Genomic DNA, 14,802 nt, shown 5'->3' on the forward strand with positions numbered 1-14,802 from the left:
GGATGTATAATTTTGTCACAGTCAATTGGGCATCAAGTGTTTCCTGAGATTGCTAAGACAGGAAATTTGGGTGACAGGAAAAAGCCCAGGGATTTGTGAAGCAGGGACCCAGAGCCTCCCAGGACAAGCCTGGGGTGCCCCAGGGTGGGGTCTGTGCTGGGCTCTGAGTCATCTCAAAATCAGAGACCAAAATATGACCCCAAAATTGTCCAAAGCAATTGGGCGTCAGGGAATTCAACCAGCTTGATCCTGGGACTTACCATCATCAGGGCAAGGTCATAAAAGATGCCTCCTTAATTCGGGCACCCCAGAGGTCACAGGGCCCCACTGGGGACAGCGGGAATGCTGAAGGCCCAGCCAGGACAGAGGACCCCAGGATGTGCCACCTCTGGGAAAGGAATCCCCAAGGATGTGGCACCCCCAGAACGAGGAGGAGCTCCCAGGGACAAGAGCCTGGGACAAGACCCGGATGTCAGCACAGCAGAGCTGCCCTTTTCCCTAAAGGCTGGACCCCTCTGGATGTGCCCCCTGGACAGAATTCATGTCCCTGCCTCAGCACAAACCGCTGCAGGAAAGAGAAAGAGTTGGGGGGTCACAGACAGGGAGCCCCATCCGCCACAGCCCTGAAACCGCTGCCTGCACCCCCCAACCCCTTTTTTCCCTTCCTGGGATTCTCCCAGCTGTTCCCTGGGATGGTTCAGCCAGGAAATGTGGGGAGACAGGAAAAAGCCCAGGGGTGAGTGGGGCAGAGACACAGAACCTCCCAGGAGATCCATGGGGTGCCCCAGGGTGGGGACTGTGCTGGGCTCTGAGTTACCCCAAAATCTGAGGCACCCCAGGAAGGAGCTGTGACCCCCGTGGCCACCCAGCCACTGCCCATCCCTGGCACCCCCATTCCCCTGCGAACCCAACCATGGGACCCCGCATTGCCTTGGTCTCTCCTCCCTGGGGACCCTCATCCCAGGACTGACATTGCCCAGCACCACCATTGCCTTGATCCCATCCCATGGGCTGCTTCTTCCCCAGAACCCTTATTCCCAAGGGTCCCCTTTTTCCCCCTGCACCCCCAGCCCTGGCACCCACATGCTATGACCCCAAATCCCTGGGGACCATGTTCCCACAGCACCCCCATCCCTGAATCCCCCCAGGCATGGAAACCCCAATTGCAGTGGACTCCCATTCTGCTGGACACCCATCCTGGGTTCCCCACATCCCCTGAGCCCCCCCACTCCTGGCAATAGCATCCCCCACCATGTCCCCAGGCTGTCTCCACCCTGCCCACAGCCTGTGCCCAGCTTGTGGCCACCCTGCCCCCACCAAGGGCCTCCTACGCATGGGGACGGACGTGACCTCGCTTCCTTCCCCTTCATCCAAAGAGCCGCCAACCAGGGGAGCGGTGGCCACAGCAGCGAGTGACAGCCAGTGCACATGGCTGGGGACACCGGGATGGCCGGGAAGGTGGTGCTGCTCCTGTGGGGTGAGTGCCCCCAGCATGGGCCTGACACCCCAGGGATGGGGAGGGGAGGGGGCACAGGGGGGCTGTGGGGTCCCTGTCCTCGAGACATCTGTGCCACAACAATGCCCCCACTGAGACCTTTTTCAGGGCCAGCCCCCACTGCCCCTTGCCCCCATGCCTCTGACCGCACAGTGCCACCCCCACCCAGCCCTGTCCCTTCCTTCTCCTTTCCAGCCCAGACCCTCAGCCTCGCTCGTGAGTCCTCAGGGGATGCCATGGCCCCACCCTTCTGTACCCAGCCCCACACTGGCCCTGGCAGGCTGGTGTCCCCTGTCACCCGCAGGTGCCCAGACCACCCAGATCCTGGTGAAGCCCCCCTGGACACCACCGTTTCCATGGGACTGGGTGACACTGACCTGCCAAAGCTCGGGATCCACCGGTGCCACCACCTGGTACAAGGACGGGCAGCGCTGGGGGCAGCAGGGACGCACCAATGTCACTGTCATCATGAAAGGCACCTACCAGTGTGACAGACCTGGCACTGGGCTCAGCCCCCCTGTGATTGTCTCAGAAGGTGAGGGGGCTTTGGCTGTCCCCAGCCTGGCACCCATGGGGACCCCAAGGGGTCTGGGTGGGCTCCGCTCCATGGGTCACCTCCTGTGTGACCCGAGCCCATCCCCTGCTCTGGGGACATCCCAGAGCATCCCGGAGCGAGAGGACCCTGTTTGTGGAATTGATGACCTCTGGTGCACTGGGTGTGACTCAGTGAGGGTCCCGATGTCAGTGGGACCCTTGAGATCCCTGTGATGTGATGAATCCCCTCTGTCCCCCAGACTGGCTGGTGCTGCAGGTGCCGGCGCAGGCGCTGCTGGAGGGGGACACGGTGACACTGCGCTGCCGGGGCTATTGGAACAGCACGGTCACCTCGGTGTCCTTCTACCAGGAGGGGAAGGAACTGGGCGTGTTCCCCGATGTCACTGAGCTGTCCCTGTCCCCTCTGCAGCTGAGCCACAGTGGCCACTACAGCTGCAGGGGCAAGGTGGGATCCTGGGGGTGGAGGGAGTCACCACCAGTGACAGTGACAGTGCACGGTGAGCACCACAAAGTCCCAACCCTGACACCCCCAAAGCCCCCCCCTAGGGACTCGGGGACCAAATTCCCTCTCCCCTCTCCTTCCCTGAGCTCTTCTTGGTGCTGGTGCTGGTGGGTCCCCCCAGCCCACCCAGGGGTCCCCCTGACTCTCAGCTGCCTCAGCACCCCCAGCCCCCTGCAGTCCCAAGCCCCCTCCTGCACGTGTTCTACCGGGATGGGAAGATGGTGGGAGACCTGCAGAGGTCCCCACAGCTGCTGGTGCCCACCCTGGGGGTCTCCCACTCCGGGAATTACAGCTGCCAGCTGCACCCTGAGCGGGGGGGGTATGGGGAAAAGCAGCACCTGGCTCCATGTCATGGTGCACAGGGAGTGCGGGATGGGCACAGGGGTCCCCTGATTGGGCATCTCCAAGTCCCCAACAAAAATTTCCTTGCTCCTTCTATTACTCCCCTTGTGCCCACACCCTTCTGTGTTATGACCCCATTCCTGACATCCCCCATCACACCCATCCCTCATCCCTGTCCCCCCACACTGGCTTCCAGCCCCTCCCTGTGCCCTCAGCCCTGTCTCTGTCCCCGCAGTGCCCATGGCCGATGCCACCATCACCCCCGGTGCCCTTGACGTGACACCGCAGGACACAGGGACACACAGGGACACAGGTGGGGTCCCACAGGGTCACCAGGGAGTGCAGGACCCCTGGGGTGATGGGTGACCCTGAATGATCCCCCTCTGTTTCTTGCAGTGGCCGCAGGGGTCGGTGGGGCCCTTTTGTTCCTGCTCCTGCTCGTGGGTGTCATTGTGGCCTGGAACTGGTGGCACCGTGTGGGTGGGTGACAATGGGGGGACGGGGGTCCCAGGGGACTGAAGAGGCCCCCATAATTGGGGAACGATAGTGTGGCATTCACAATCCCAGAGTTGTGACATTGGCTGGGGGTGCTGTAGAGCTTGGGGAGGTGCAGGAGGGTTGTTCAGGGATGTTGAGGGTTCTTTCAGGGGCCCTGGGGGTGTTTGGGGGGTCTCTGTCACTCCTGGGCTTTGGGTACTTAAGGCTGAGTTGATTCGGGGCACTGAGGATGTTCATGAATTCTGGGGAGCTCCAGGGATGCATGAGGGTCCTGTTGAAGACTGAGGGTCCCATGGGAGTTCAGGAATCCTGAAAGCAGTCAGGGCCCTGGAGACCCAAGAGTCACCCCTCCCCTCTTTCCTCTGCAGCTGCCAGGAAGAACCAGGAAAGGTGAGTGGGAGGCTCAAACCAACCGCTCTCCTTTTTCCCCAAGCCTCAAGACCTCCCATTTCCTCCCCCACATCCCCTTTATTCCCTCAGCGCCCCCCCGGATCCCTCGGCCCCCCCAGAGGAGAGGGAGGTGCTGTACACCCATGTCATGGTCACCAAGAGAGCAGGGCGTGAGTATGGGGGGGACAGACGCAGAGGGACACGTCACCCACCAGTGCCACCCCACCCAGATCCCACAGCCCGTGTCTCTCGCAGCGTCCCCCAGTGCCACCACCCTCCAGGATCCCCAGGTGACCTACGCGGAGCTGCGGGGACCCCAGGGGCGACCGCGGGAACCCGGTGACATCTACGGGAATGTGCTGTGACACTTGGCGGAACTGGTGGCACTGGGGGTCCCCACCCATGGGCACCCACTCATGTCTGTGTTGCCACTAAAAACTGCCCCAATCCCTCCCCGTGGGGACACAAAGATCCCAAAGGGCTGAAAGAAGAATACTTTCCTGAAACAGCAATGAGAGAGAATAAAACCAACAGAAACAGCAACAAGGTTAAGTGTCCAAATTGCCACACAAGGAACAATTTCCAGGGAAAGCCCTCAATAAGGAACAGAGCCCAGACATTTCCCCCAGGAGGTTTCCTCCACCAGAGGAACCTGGCAGGGCTCTGTACCTTCCTTGCTCTGATGGTCAAAGTGGTCTTCAGGAGGCTCTGGATTCTCTTCTCCCCTATCCCAAACACCTCCTCTGCCCTGTTCCCCACACGAGGATGTCAGAAATGCCCTGTGGGGATTCTGGAGCCGCCTGCTTTCCCAGGGCAGTCAGGATCAGGCCATGGCACAGGGTGGGGTGTCAGAGACAGGAAAAGTTTGATGTCTGGAGATATTTTGGAACACCTGTGTGTAGCAGGGGTGGGTCAGGCCTTGCTTTTGGTGAGACAGGGCCCCGCCTGTCCATCAGTCTGTCAGCCATGGCACACTGGGGACAGTGTGATGCTCTGCAAAAGCCAACTCCTGAGTGGCCGGGTGACCAGGAGTGCCAACTTGGGCGAGGGCCGTTGCTGGCCCAACTGGCTCAAAGGACAAAGCATGAGGTGGCCAAGTCCCTGACCATGTCTGTCCCATCCACGCTGGAAGCCAGCAGCTGGCAACTCATTTAAATGAGAAATATCTACCAAGGAAAGTGAGAATGTTCCTGGAATGGAAAGAAGACACATGTCTAAAAATCTTTTTAATTTCAAAACTGATGGGGCTTCCAGGCAAAAGTGTAGGAAAAGGAATAATAGCTGTTTTCTAGGAAATTTATAAACCAGAAGAGAAGCAACAACAGAAACCCAGATCTTTCCCTCCCGCTCAGCGCTGTTGGTTTTTGTGGCAGTTATAACCGCGGCCAGCAGGGGGCGCTGCAGGGAGCACTCCCGGCCAGCAGGGGGCGCCCCGCTCCAGCTCCATCCCCTCAGGGGCCATGGTGGCCTCGGGCGGGAGGGAGGAGGGGAAATCGCTCCTTTTGCAAACTCACAGCCACCAATCGGTCCCGGCACCACCACCGGCAGCGGGCAGAAGCCGCCAAGGCAGCAGGTTGGATCCCAGTGCCCACTGGCAGGGTAGCAGTGTCCTGGGGCCAGGCACACGCCCTGCACAACACCCGCGACCGCTCTCCATGATCCCGAATGGGAGGAAGGCAGCACCTGACCCCAGGCAGGTGTCGGGCCTACAGCAGCACCTCTGGTGGCTTTGTGCCACAATTCCTGCAAACCCTCAGCCTTTCACTCAGGTGAGGAGGGCAGGGATGGAGCAGCTTTGGGGACACCTGGAATCCAGGCAAGGGTCACTCCCCACTGCCCCACCATGGCCGCAGGCAGAGCCCCTGCTTGGTATTCCCACAGCTTTCCTATTATCTGGTGGACACATTCCAAACCCAAACCCATTCTTTCCAGGTGGTTCCAGAATGCTGCAGGTTTTGTTCAAGAAGGATTGTCCGGGTCAAGTTGTTGAGCAGAATGTTGTGGGTTGTGCAGTAGTTTTGTGGTTCTCTCTGTCCCTTACAAAGAGGAACAAATGATCAATTGCTGCATTTCTGGACTGCTTCCCTCACAGGTGCCCGCCCCTGAGACTTTTTGGGAACAGCCCCTAAACCCCATGCCCTTGTGCTGCTGTCCCCACAGTGCCACCCCCACCCAGCCCTGTCCCTTCTCCCTTCCAGCCCAGACCCTCGGCCTCGCTGGTGAGTCCTCGGGGGATTCCATGGCCCCACCCCGCTGTCCCCAGCCCCACGCTGGCCCTGGCAGGCTGGTGTCCCCTGTCACCCACAGGTGCCCAGACCACCCAGCTCCTGGTGGAGCCCCCCTGGAGGCCGGCAGTGCTGTGGGACCGGGTGACACTGACCTGCCAGGGCTCGGGGACCGCCAGTGCCACCACCTGGTACAAGGACGGGCAGCACTGGGGACAGGAGCAATGCAACAACTTCAGTGTCTCTGAGAGTGGCACCTATGAGTGTGGCAGACTTGGCACCGGGCTCAGCCCCCTTGTAACAGTCTTAAATCGTGAGGGGGGTTTGGGTGTCCCCAGCCTGGCACCTGCAGGGACCTCGAGGGCTCCGGGTGGGCTCTACTCCATGGGTCACCTCCTGTGTGACCTGAGCCTGTGCCCTGCTCTGGGGACATCCCAGAGCATCCCAGAGTGGGGAAAACCATGTGGGAAATGAGGACCCCTGGTGTGCTGGGTGTCACGGAATGGGGAGTCCCGGTGCCATTGTGTGTGGCAGGACCCCTCTGTCCCCTGGACTGGCTGGTGCTGCAGGTGCCTGTGTGGCTGCTGCTGGAGGGGGACACGGTGACACTGCGCTGCCGGCGCTCTTGGAACAGCACGGTCACCTTGGTGTCCTTCTACCAGGAGGGGAGGAAACTGGAGGGGCTCCATGATAGGACCGAGTTGTCCCTGTCCCCTCTGCAACTGCACCACAGTGGCCTCTACCACTGCGCGGGCCGGGTGGTGTCACAGTGGAGCATGTCGAACTGGGTGACAGTGACAGTGCACAGTGAGTGCAAGGATGGGGAGAGGGAAGCCCAACATCCTTTGAGGGTTTCCCCAGCACTGCCTGAATCCTTCATCCCTCCCTTTACTCCTCCCTGGGTCACCCCAAATTTCCCAAGTCCCTCTTGGTTTCCCCCATGACTGCCGAGTTCCCCCTGCACATCCCTCATTCCTCTCTTTGTCCTCCCCAGCCCTCCCTGGATTCCCCACCCCTTCCAAGGTCCCTGCTCTACCCTCTGGTCTCTGTGCCTTCCCTGGGTCCTCCCACCCATCTCTAAACCCCAAATCATTCCCTGAGGCTCCTCAGTCTCTCATCTGGTTCCCCATCCCTGCCTGGGTCTCTCCCCCTTTCCACAGGGTCCCGCCATTGTCCCCAGGTCCCATTGTGCCTCCCAGAGTCCCCTTCTGCTCACTGGGATCCTCTCTGCTCCCCTCCAATCCCCTTCTTTCCCCTCCATGTCCCCCACCTCCCCTGGGTCCCCAATCCCTCCTGTGTCCCCCCATAGGTGTCCCGCTCTCGGGGGTGTCCCTGTCAGCACAGCCCCCCGGGGGACAGGTGGCACTTGGGGACAGCCTGGTGCTGAGCTGCACAGGGGCCGTGGGGACAGGTCCCCTGTCCTTCTCCTGGTACCGGGAGGGCTCGGGGGCACCGCTGGGCACCGGCCCCTGCCTGGAGCTGAGCCAGGCTGGGGACAATGACAGCGGCCAGTACCGGTGCCGGGTCAGCGACGGGGACAGCGTGGCCAAGAGTGACCCCCTGAATGTCACCGTCCTGGGTGAGCGGGACCCTCGAGCTGGGAGTGACCCCCCCATGGCACCCTCATCCCACCTCGCCCGGTGCCAGCCCCGTCTGTGTCCCCACAGTGCCCGTGGCCAATGCCACCATCACCCCTGGTCCCCTGTCACACCAGGTGCGTGCAGGTGACCCTGTGACCCTGCACTGCTCAGTGCAGGTGGGCTCAGTCCCTGCCACCTTCACCTGGCTGCACAATGGGCAGGAGGTGGCCCGGGGTCCCCTCCTGGAGCTCAGTGACATCGATGTGGGACATTGGGGCACCTACCAGTGCTTGGCCACCAACCAGCTGGGACAGGACGGGCACCGTGTGTTCCGGGCACTCAGCCCTGAGCTGGCCCTGGAGGTGACACCTGGCTCACCCTGGGGCACAGGTGGGGTCACACGGGGTCACCGGGGTGTTCAGGACCTCCAGGGTTCCAGGTGACCCCAATGTGTCCCCTCTGTCCCCAGCAGTGGCTGTGAATGTCAGCAGGACCCTCCTGTTCCTGCTCCTGCTCCTGGCTGTCATCGGGGGCTGTCACTGCTGGCACCGCTGGGGTGGGTGACAATGGGGGGGGCACGAGGTCCTACAGGAACTGGGGGGAAGCCCCACACACTGGGGGGGCACTTGGGGCATCACCCAAAGCTCCTGACCTGGAGGAAGCTGAGCCCCCAGTGACCTTTGCTTGGGGTGCTCACAGGTTTGGGGACATTTTGGAGGGTCCTGGGCTGTCCCAGGAAGGGCCTTGAGGAATATTGGGGTGACTCTGGGATCTCCTGGGGGCTTTTAGGGAGGTGTTGGAGAGTTGTGCAGGGATGTTGAGAGCTCTCCAGGGATCCTGGAGCTGTTTGGAGGCTTCCCTGCATTCCATTCTTGGGGTTTTTGGGGGCTTGAGGGGTGCTCAGGGGCTGTGTGAAGAATCAGGGTCCTGAGGCAGTTCAGGGGTCCTGGGGAGGGGGTTGGAGTACCTGGGTGGCTCAGGTGTTCTGGGGCTCCTCAGGGGTGGTTTGGGGTGCAGGGGCCTGGGAGTCCAGTAGAAATCAGTGTCTGGTGGGGGCTCAGGGGTCCAGTGGGCATTAAAAGCCCCAGGTGGGGTTGGGGCCCAGGGCACCCCATGATCACCCCATCCTCTTTTTCTTGCAGCTCTCAGGAAATCCCAGGACAGGTGAGTGGGGAGCTCCAGCCATGGCTCTCCTTGACCCCCTTCCCCAGACACCCCTCAGACCCCCCCTTATCCCCACAGGGCCCCCCAGAACCCTCTTATCCCCTGGAGGAGGGGGAGGGGCTGGACACCGAGGGGGCAGGGGGTGAGTATGGGGGATGGGTGGGGACACGGACATGTCACCCATGGGTGTCACCCCCAGCCAGGTGTCCCTTACTGTCCCCCCCAAGGACCCCCAGGTGACCCAGGCAGAGCTGCCAGGACCACACGGGCAACTGCAGGACACCAGTGACATCCATGGGAACGTGCTGTGACACTGGGGGACATTGGGAGTCCCCATCCCATGGCTCCCGTTGTGGCCCATCCTGCCTGGGGTGATGATCACGAGTTGGGGGGGCTGCACAGGGCCCCCAGTGCTCTCCTTTCCCTATCCCAGTGCATCCAGTACACCCATGGCCCCCCAGGTTCCTCCCTGTGCCAGGGGGCACAGGAGCCATTTCCTTCTTATTTGGTCCAAAATGCAGCTTTTTGGTTAAACTGGCAGAGATGGTGTTTGTTCAGCTTTGTCGGGCTTTGGGAATGGGATTCTCCAGTTCTGGGCTGCCAATGAAACCCAGGGGCTGATGCCCCTCACCCTCCCAGTGGAGGCACAAAGATCCCAAAGGGCTGAGAGAAGAACAATTTGCTGAATCACCAACGAGAGAACAAAACCAACAGAAACAGCAACAAGGTTCAGTGTCCAAATAGTCAGACAAGGAACAATTTCCAGGGAAAGCCCCCAATAAGGAACAAAGCCCAGACGCTGTCCCCAGCACGTTTCCTCCACCAGAGGAACCTGGCAGGGCACTCGAGCTTCCTTGCTCTGATGGCCAACACAGCCTTTAGGAGCTCTGGATTCTCTTCTCCAATGTCCCAAACACCTCCTCTGCCCTGTTCCCCTGATCCCCCGGTCGGGATCAGGCCATGGCACAGGGCAGGTGTCAGAGACAAGAAAAGTTTGATGTCAGGATACATTTTGGAACAGCTGTATGTGGCCGGGGTGGGTCAGGCCTTCCTTTTGGTGAGATGAGGCCCTGTCTGTCCATCAGTCTCTCAGCCGTGGCACACTGGGGACAGTGTGATGCTTTGCCAAATCCAGCTCCTGAGTGGCCGCATGATCAGAAGTGCCAGCTATGGAGAGGGCCCTTGGTGGCCCAACTGGCTCAAAGGACAAAGCATGAGGTGGCCAAGTCCCTGACCGTGTCTTCTTGTGGAGTGTCTGTCCCATCCACACTGGAACCCAGGAGTTGGCAACTCATTTAAATATCTACCAAAGAAAGTGAGAATGCTCCTGGAATGGAAAGAAGACACATGTCTAAAAATCTTTTTAATTTCAAAAATGATGGGGCTTCCAGGCAAAAGTGTTGGAAAAGGAATAACAGCTCTTTACTGGGAAATTTATAAAGCAGAACAGAACAAACAACACAAACCCAGAACTTTCCCTCCCGCTCAGCGCTGTTGGTTTTTGTGGCAGTTATAACCGCGGCCAGCAGGGGGCGCTGCAGGGAGCACTCCCGGCCAGCAGGGGGCGCCCCGCTCCAGCTCCATCCCCTCAGGGGCCATGGCGGCCTCGGGCGGGAGGCAGGAGGGCAAATCGCTCCTTTTGCAAACTCACGGCCACCAATCGGTCCCGGCACCACCACTGGCAGTGGGCAGAAGCCGCCAAGGCAGCAGGTTGGATCCCAGTGCCCACTGGCAGCGTAGCAGTGTCCCGGGGCCAGGCACACTCCCTGCACAACACCCACAATCGCTCTCCATGATCCTGAATGGAAGGAAGGCAGCACCTGACCCCAGGCATGTCTCGGGTCCACAGCAGCACCTCTGGTGGCTTTACACCACAATTCCTGCAAACCCTCAGCCTTTCACTCAGGTGAGGAGGGCAGGGATGGAGCAGCTTTGGGGACACCTGGAATCCAGACAGGGTCACTCCCCACTGCCCCACCATGGCCGCAGGCAGAGCCCCTGCTTGGTATTCCCACAGCTTTCCCTCTTATCTGGTGGACACATTCCAAACCTAAACCCATTCTTTCCAGGAGGTTCCAGAATGCTGCAGGTTTTGTTCATGAAGGATGGTCCGGGTCAGGTTGTTGAGCAGAATGTTGTGGGTTGTGCAGTAGTTTTGTGGTTCTCTCTGTCCCTTACAAAGAGGAACAAATGATCAATTGCTGCATTTCCGGACTGGTTCCCCCACAGCTGCTCCTGCAGGGGCACTTTCCAGCCAGCCCTGCTCTGAAAACCATCAAAGGCCCTCCCAGAGCCACTGCTTGGGCTCCCGTTGGGCTTTGTGCTTCTTGTCGGGCTGAGCAAACCACAGCCAGGCCTTTTTCTACCAACAGAATTCTCACCTCTGCAGCAGCTCCACAGACCCAGAGCCTCTCGGAATCTGTTTTGGGTGACCCTCAGGCCGCCGGCACCTTGTGGGGACTGTGCTGGGCTCTGGGTGACCCAAAATCTGAGGATCCCAGGGAAGGAGCTGAGACCTCTGGGCCCATCCAGCAATTGCCCATCCCTGGGACCTCCATTCCCCTGGAAATCAAATCATGGGTACCCCATTTCTTATGTCTCCCCCTCTCTGGAACCCGTATCCCAGTACTCACATTCCCCAGGATCTCCATGGCCCAGGACCCCCCATTCCCAAGGAACCCTCTCCTGTTCATTCCATCCCCTGAAATCCTCCTTCTCCTGGCATCTTGATTCTCCCAGGAACCCCCATTGCCACGGGATCCCCCTTTCCCCCAGCATCCCCATCCCATTACCCCAAATCCCTGGAGCCCACATTCCTCTGGCACTCCCATCCCTGAGTCCCCTCAGCCCTGGGGACCCCCATTCCCAGTGACTCCCCCTCCTCAGCACCCCCATTCCCAGGGACCCCATCCCTGAGACCCCCCATTCCCCTGGACGCCCATCCCCACATCCCCAAACCCCCTGAGCCCCCCACACTCCTAGAAGCCCCATGTCCCACTGTGTCCCACCAAGCCTTGTCCCCATCCTGTCCCCACCCTGCCCACAGCCTGTCCCCAGCTTGTGTGGGGGCATCCTTGTGACATGGGGACCCTCCAGATGCCTGAGATGTGACAGGACCCCTCTGTCCCCCAGAGTGGCTGGTGCTGCAGGTGCCAGCATGGGCACTGCAGGAGGGGGACACGGTGACACTGCGCTGCTGGGGCTGGCAGAAGAGAACGTTCACCTCAGTGTCCTTCTACCATGAGGAGAAAGAGCTGCAGGTGGTCCCCAATTGGACCGAGCTGTCCCTGTCCCCTCTGCAGCTGAACCACAGGGGCAGCTCTTGCTGCAAAGCCTGGGTGAAACCCTGGGGGTGGAAGGAGTCAGCGCCAGTGACAGTGACAGGGCACGGTGAGCACCCCACTGCTGCCACCCTGACAACTCCACAGCCCCTCCCCAGGGACTCAGGCTCACAAATCCCCCTCCCCTCTGCTGCCTGTGCTGGAGGGTCCCCCCAAGCCCACCCTGGGGTCCCCCATGACTCTCAGCTGCCTCAGCACCCCCAGCCCCCTGTGGCCCCGAGCCCCCCTCCTGCACGTGTTCTACCGGGACGGGCATGTGGTGGGTGGCCTGCAGGGGTTCTCGCAGGTGCTGGTGCCCGCCCTGGGGGTCTCCCACTTGGGGAATTACAGCTGCCAGGTGCACTCTGAGGAGGGGCCGTGTGGAATAGCAGCACCTGGCTCTGTGTCACGGTGCGCAGTGAGTGTGGGGATGGGCATGGGGAGCCCCCACGGCCTGCTTGTGTCTTCTGGTTGGGTACCTCCATGTCCCCCTGACACCTTTCTTGGGTCCTTCCATCACTCCCCTTGTCCCCTCCCCCCTCTGTGGTGTGACCCCATACCCAAAATCCCCCACCACACCCATCCCCCCTGTCCCTATCCCCCCACACCAGCTGCCAGGCCCTCCCTGTGGCCTCAGCCCTGTCTCTGTCCCCACAGTGCCCGTGGCCAATGCCACCATCACTCCCAGTCCCCTGTCACGCCAGGTGCATGCAGGTGAAAACATGACCCTGCACTGCTCAGTGCAGGTGGTCTCAGCCCCTGTCACCTTCACCTGGCTGCACAACAGGCAGGAGGTGGCCCAGGGTCCCCTCCTGGAGCTCAGGGACATCGATGCGGGACATTGGGGCACCTACCAGTGCATGGCCACCAACCAGCTGGGACAGGACAGGCACCGCGTGTTCCGGGCACTCAGCCCTGAGCTGGCCCTGGAGGTGACACCGCAGGACAAAGGGACACACAGGGACATAGGTGGGTTTACACGGGGTCACTGTAGGGTGCAGGACCCTTGGGGTGATGGGTGACCCTGATGTGTCCCCCTCTGTTTCTTGCAGTGGCGGCAGGGGTCGGTGGGGCCCTTTTGTTCCTGCTCCTGCTTGTGGGTGTCATTGTGGCCTGGCACCGGTGGCACCGTGTGGGTGGGTGACAACGGGGACGGGGGTCCCACGGAGCTCCTGAGGCCCCCAGAGTTGGGAAGCAATAGGGAAGCACCCACAGCCCCAAAATTGTGACTTTGGCTGGGGGTCCTGTGGAGTATGGTGAGGTGCTGGAAGGTCCTGCAGTGATGTTGGGGTTTCTTTCAGGGGCCCTGGGGGTGATGGGTTTTCTGTCCTTGGCAGGCTTTGGGTTCTTGAGGCTGACTTGGTCAGGGGGTCGGGAGAGGTTAATGATTTCTGGGGGGCTTCGGGGATTCTTGGGGGTACCTTGGGAGTTTAGGAATCCTGATAATATTCAGGGCCCTGGGACCCAACAGTCACCCATCCCCTCCTTCCTTTGAAGCTGCCAGGAAGCAGCAGGAAAGGTGAGTGGGAGGCTCAAACCAACTGCTCTCCTTTTTCCCCAACCCCCAAAACCTCCCATTCCCTCCCCCACATCCCCTTTATTTCCTCAGTCGCCCCCACATGCCCCAGCACCCCCCAGAGGAGGGGGAGGTGCTGTACACCCACGTCGTGGTCACCAAGAGGGCAGGGGGTGAGTACGGGGGGGACACACGCAGAGGGACACGTCACCCACCAGTGTCACCCCACCCAGATCCCACAGCCCGTGTCTCTCGCAGCGTCCCCCCATGCCACCACCCGCCAGGATCCCCAGCTGACCAACGCGGAGCTGCGGGGACCCCAGGGGCGACCGCGGGAACCCGGTGACATCTATGGGAATGTGCTGTGACACTGGGGGGAACTGGGGGCACTGGGGGTCCCCACATGGCACCCACTCGTGGCTGTGCTGCCACTAAAAACTGCCCCTCCTGCACCCCATCGAGGAACAAAGATCCCAAAGGGCTGAGAGAAGAATAATTTGCTGTAAAAGCAACAAGATAATGAAACCAACAGCAACCGCAACAAGGTTGAGAGTCCAAAGGATCACAGAAGGAACAATTTCCAGGGAAAGCCACAACGAGGAACAAACCCCAGATGTTTCCCTCAGCACGTTTCTCTACCAGAGGAACCTGGCAGGGCCCTGTACCTTCCTTGCTCTGGTGGCCAAAGTGGCCTTCAGGAGGCTCTGGATTCTCTTGTTTCCTGTCCCAAAGCCCTCCCCTGCCATGTTCCCCACACGAGGATGTCACAAATGCCCTGTGGGGGTTCTGGAGCCTCCCCCTTTTCCAGGGCAGTCGGGATCAGGCCATGGCACAGGGCGGGGTGTCAGAGACAGGAAAATTTTGATGTCTGGAGACATTTTGGAACACCTCTATGTGGCAGGGGTGGGTCAGGCCTTACTTTTGGTGAGACAGGGCCCCGTCTCTCCCTCAGTCTGTCAGCCATGGCACACTGGGGACAGTGGGATGCTCTGCCAAAACCAGCTCCTGAGTGGCCGGGTGACCAGAAGTGCCAGCTGGGGAGAGGGCCCTTGGTGGCCCAACTGGCTTAAAAGGCAGAGCATGAGGTGACCAAGTCCCTGACTGTGTCTCCTCTTGAGAGTGTCTGTCCCATCCAGGCTGGAACTCAGGATTCGGCAACTCGTTTAAATGAGAAATATCTGCCAAGTTTAATGGGAGCATTCCTGGAATGGAAAG

The 14,802-nt window shown here is 60.4% G+C and overlaps 1 protein-coding gene across 1 annotated transcript; it reads left to right on the forward strand.

Annotated features, from left to right (window-relative positions):
- Positions 1 to 1,446: 1,446 nt before the first annotated feature.
- Positions 1,447 to 13,955, forward strand: LOC139604551 (Fc receptor-like protein 4). Its single transcript, XM_071455680.1, has 12 exons — positions 1,447 to 1,477; positions 1,691 to 1,711; positions 1,800 to 2,030; positions 2,290 to 2,547; positions 7,317 to 7,586; positions 7,675 to 7,977; positions 8,057 to 8,143; positions 11,884 to 12,141; positions 12,729 to 13,040; positions 13,569 to 13,590; positions 13,681 to 13,760; positions 13,846 to 13,955. The coding sequence occupies exons 1-12, from the start codon at positions 1,447 to 1,449 to the stop codon at positions 13,953 to 13,955; spliced, it is 1,983 nt and encodes a 660-aa protein (XP_071311781.1).
- Positions 13,956 to 14,802: the final 847 nt, after the last annotated feature.

Source organism: Agelaius tricolor, unplaced genomic scaffold (assembly GCF_023055355.1).
Source record: "Agelaius tricolor isolate 1412-34295 unplaced genomic scaffold, bAgeTri1.0.p SCAF_52, whole genome shotgun sequence".
Lineage (NCBI taxonomy): Eukaryota > Metazoa > Chordata > Aves > Passeriformes > Icteridae > Agelaius > Agelaius tricolor.

Bases quoted from the DNA above. Each gene is read 5' to 3' on its own strand.
- LOC139604551 (XM_071455680.1), top strand. From the start codon at position 1,447: ATGGCCGGGAAGGTGGTGCTGCTCCTGTGGG. The intron at 13,041-13,568 runs GTGGGTTTACAC...CTTCCTTTGAAG, and splicing joins AGGGACACACAGGGACATAG to CTGCCAGGAAGCAGCAGGAA. The intron at 13,761-13,845 runs GTGAGTACGGGG...TGTCTCTCGCAG, and splicing joins GGTCACCAAGAGGGCAGGGG to CGTCCCCCCATGCCACCACC.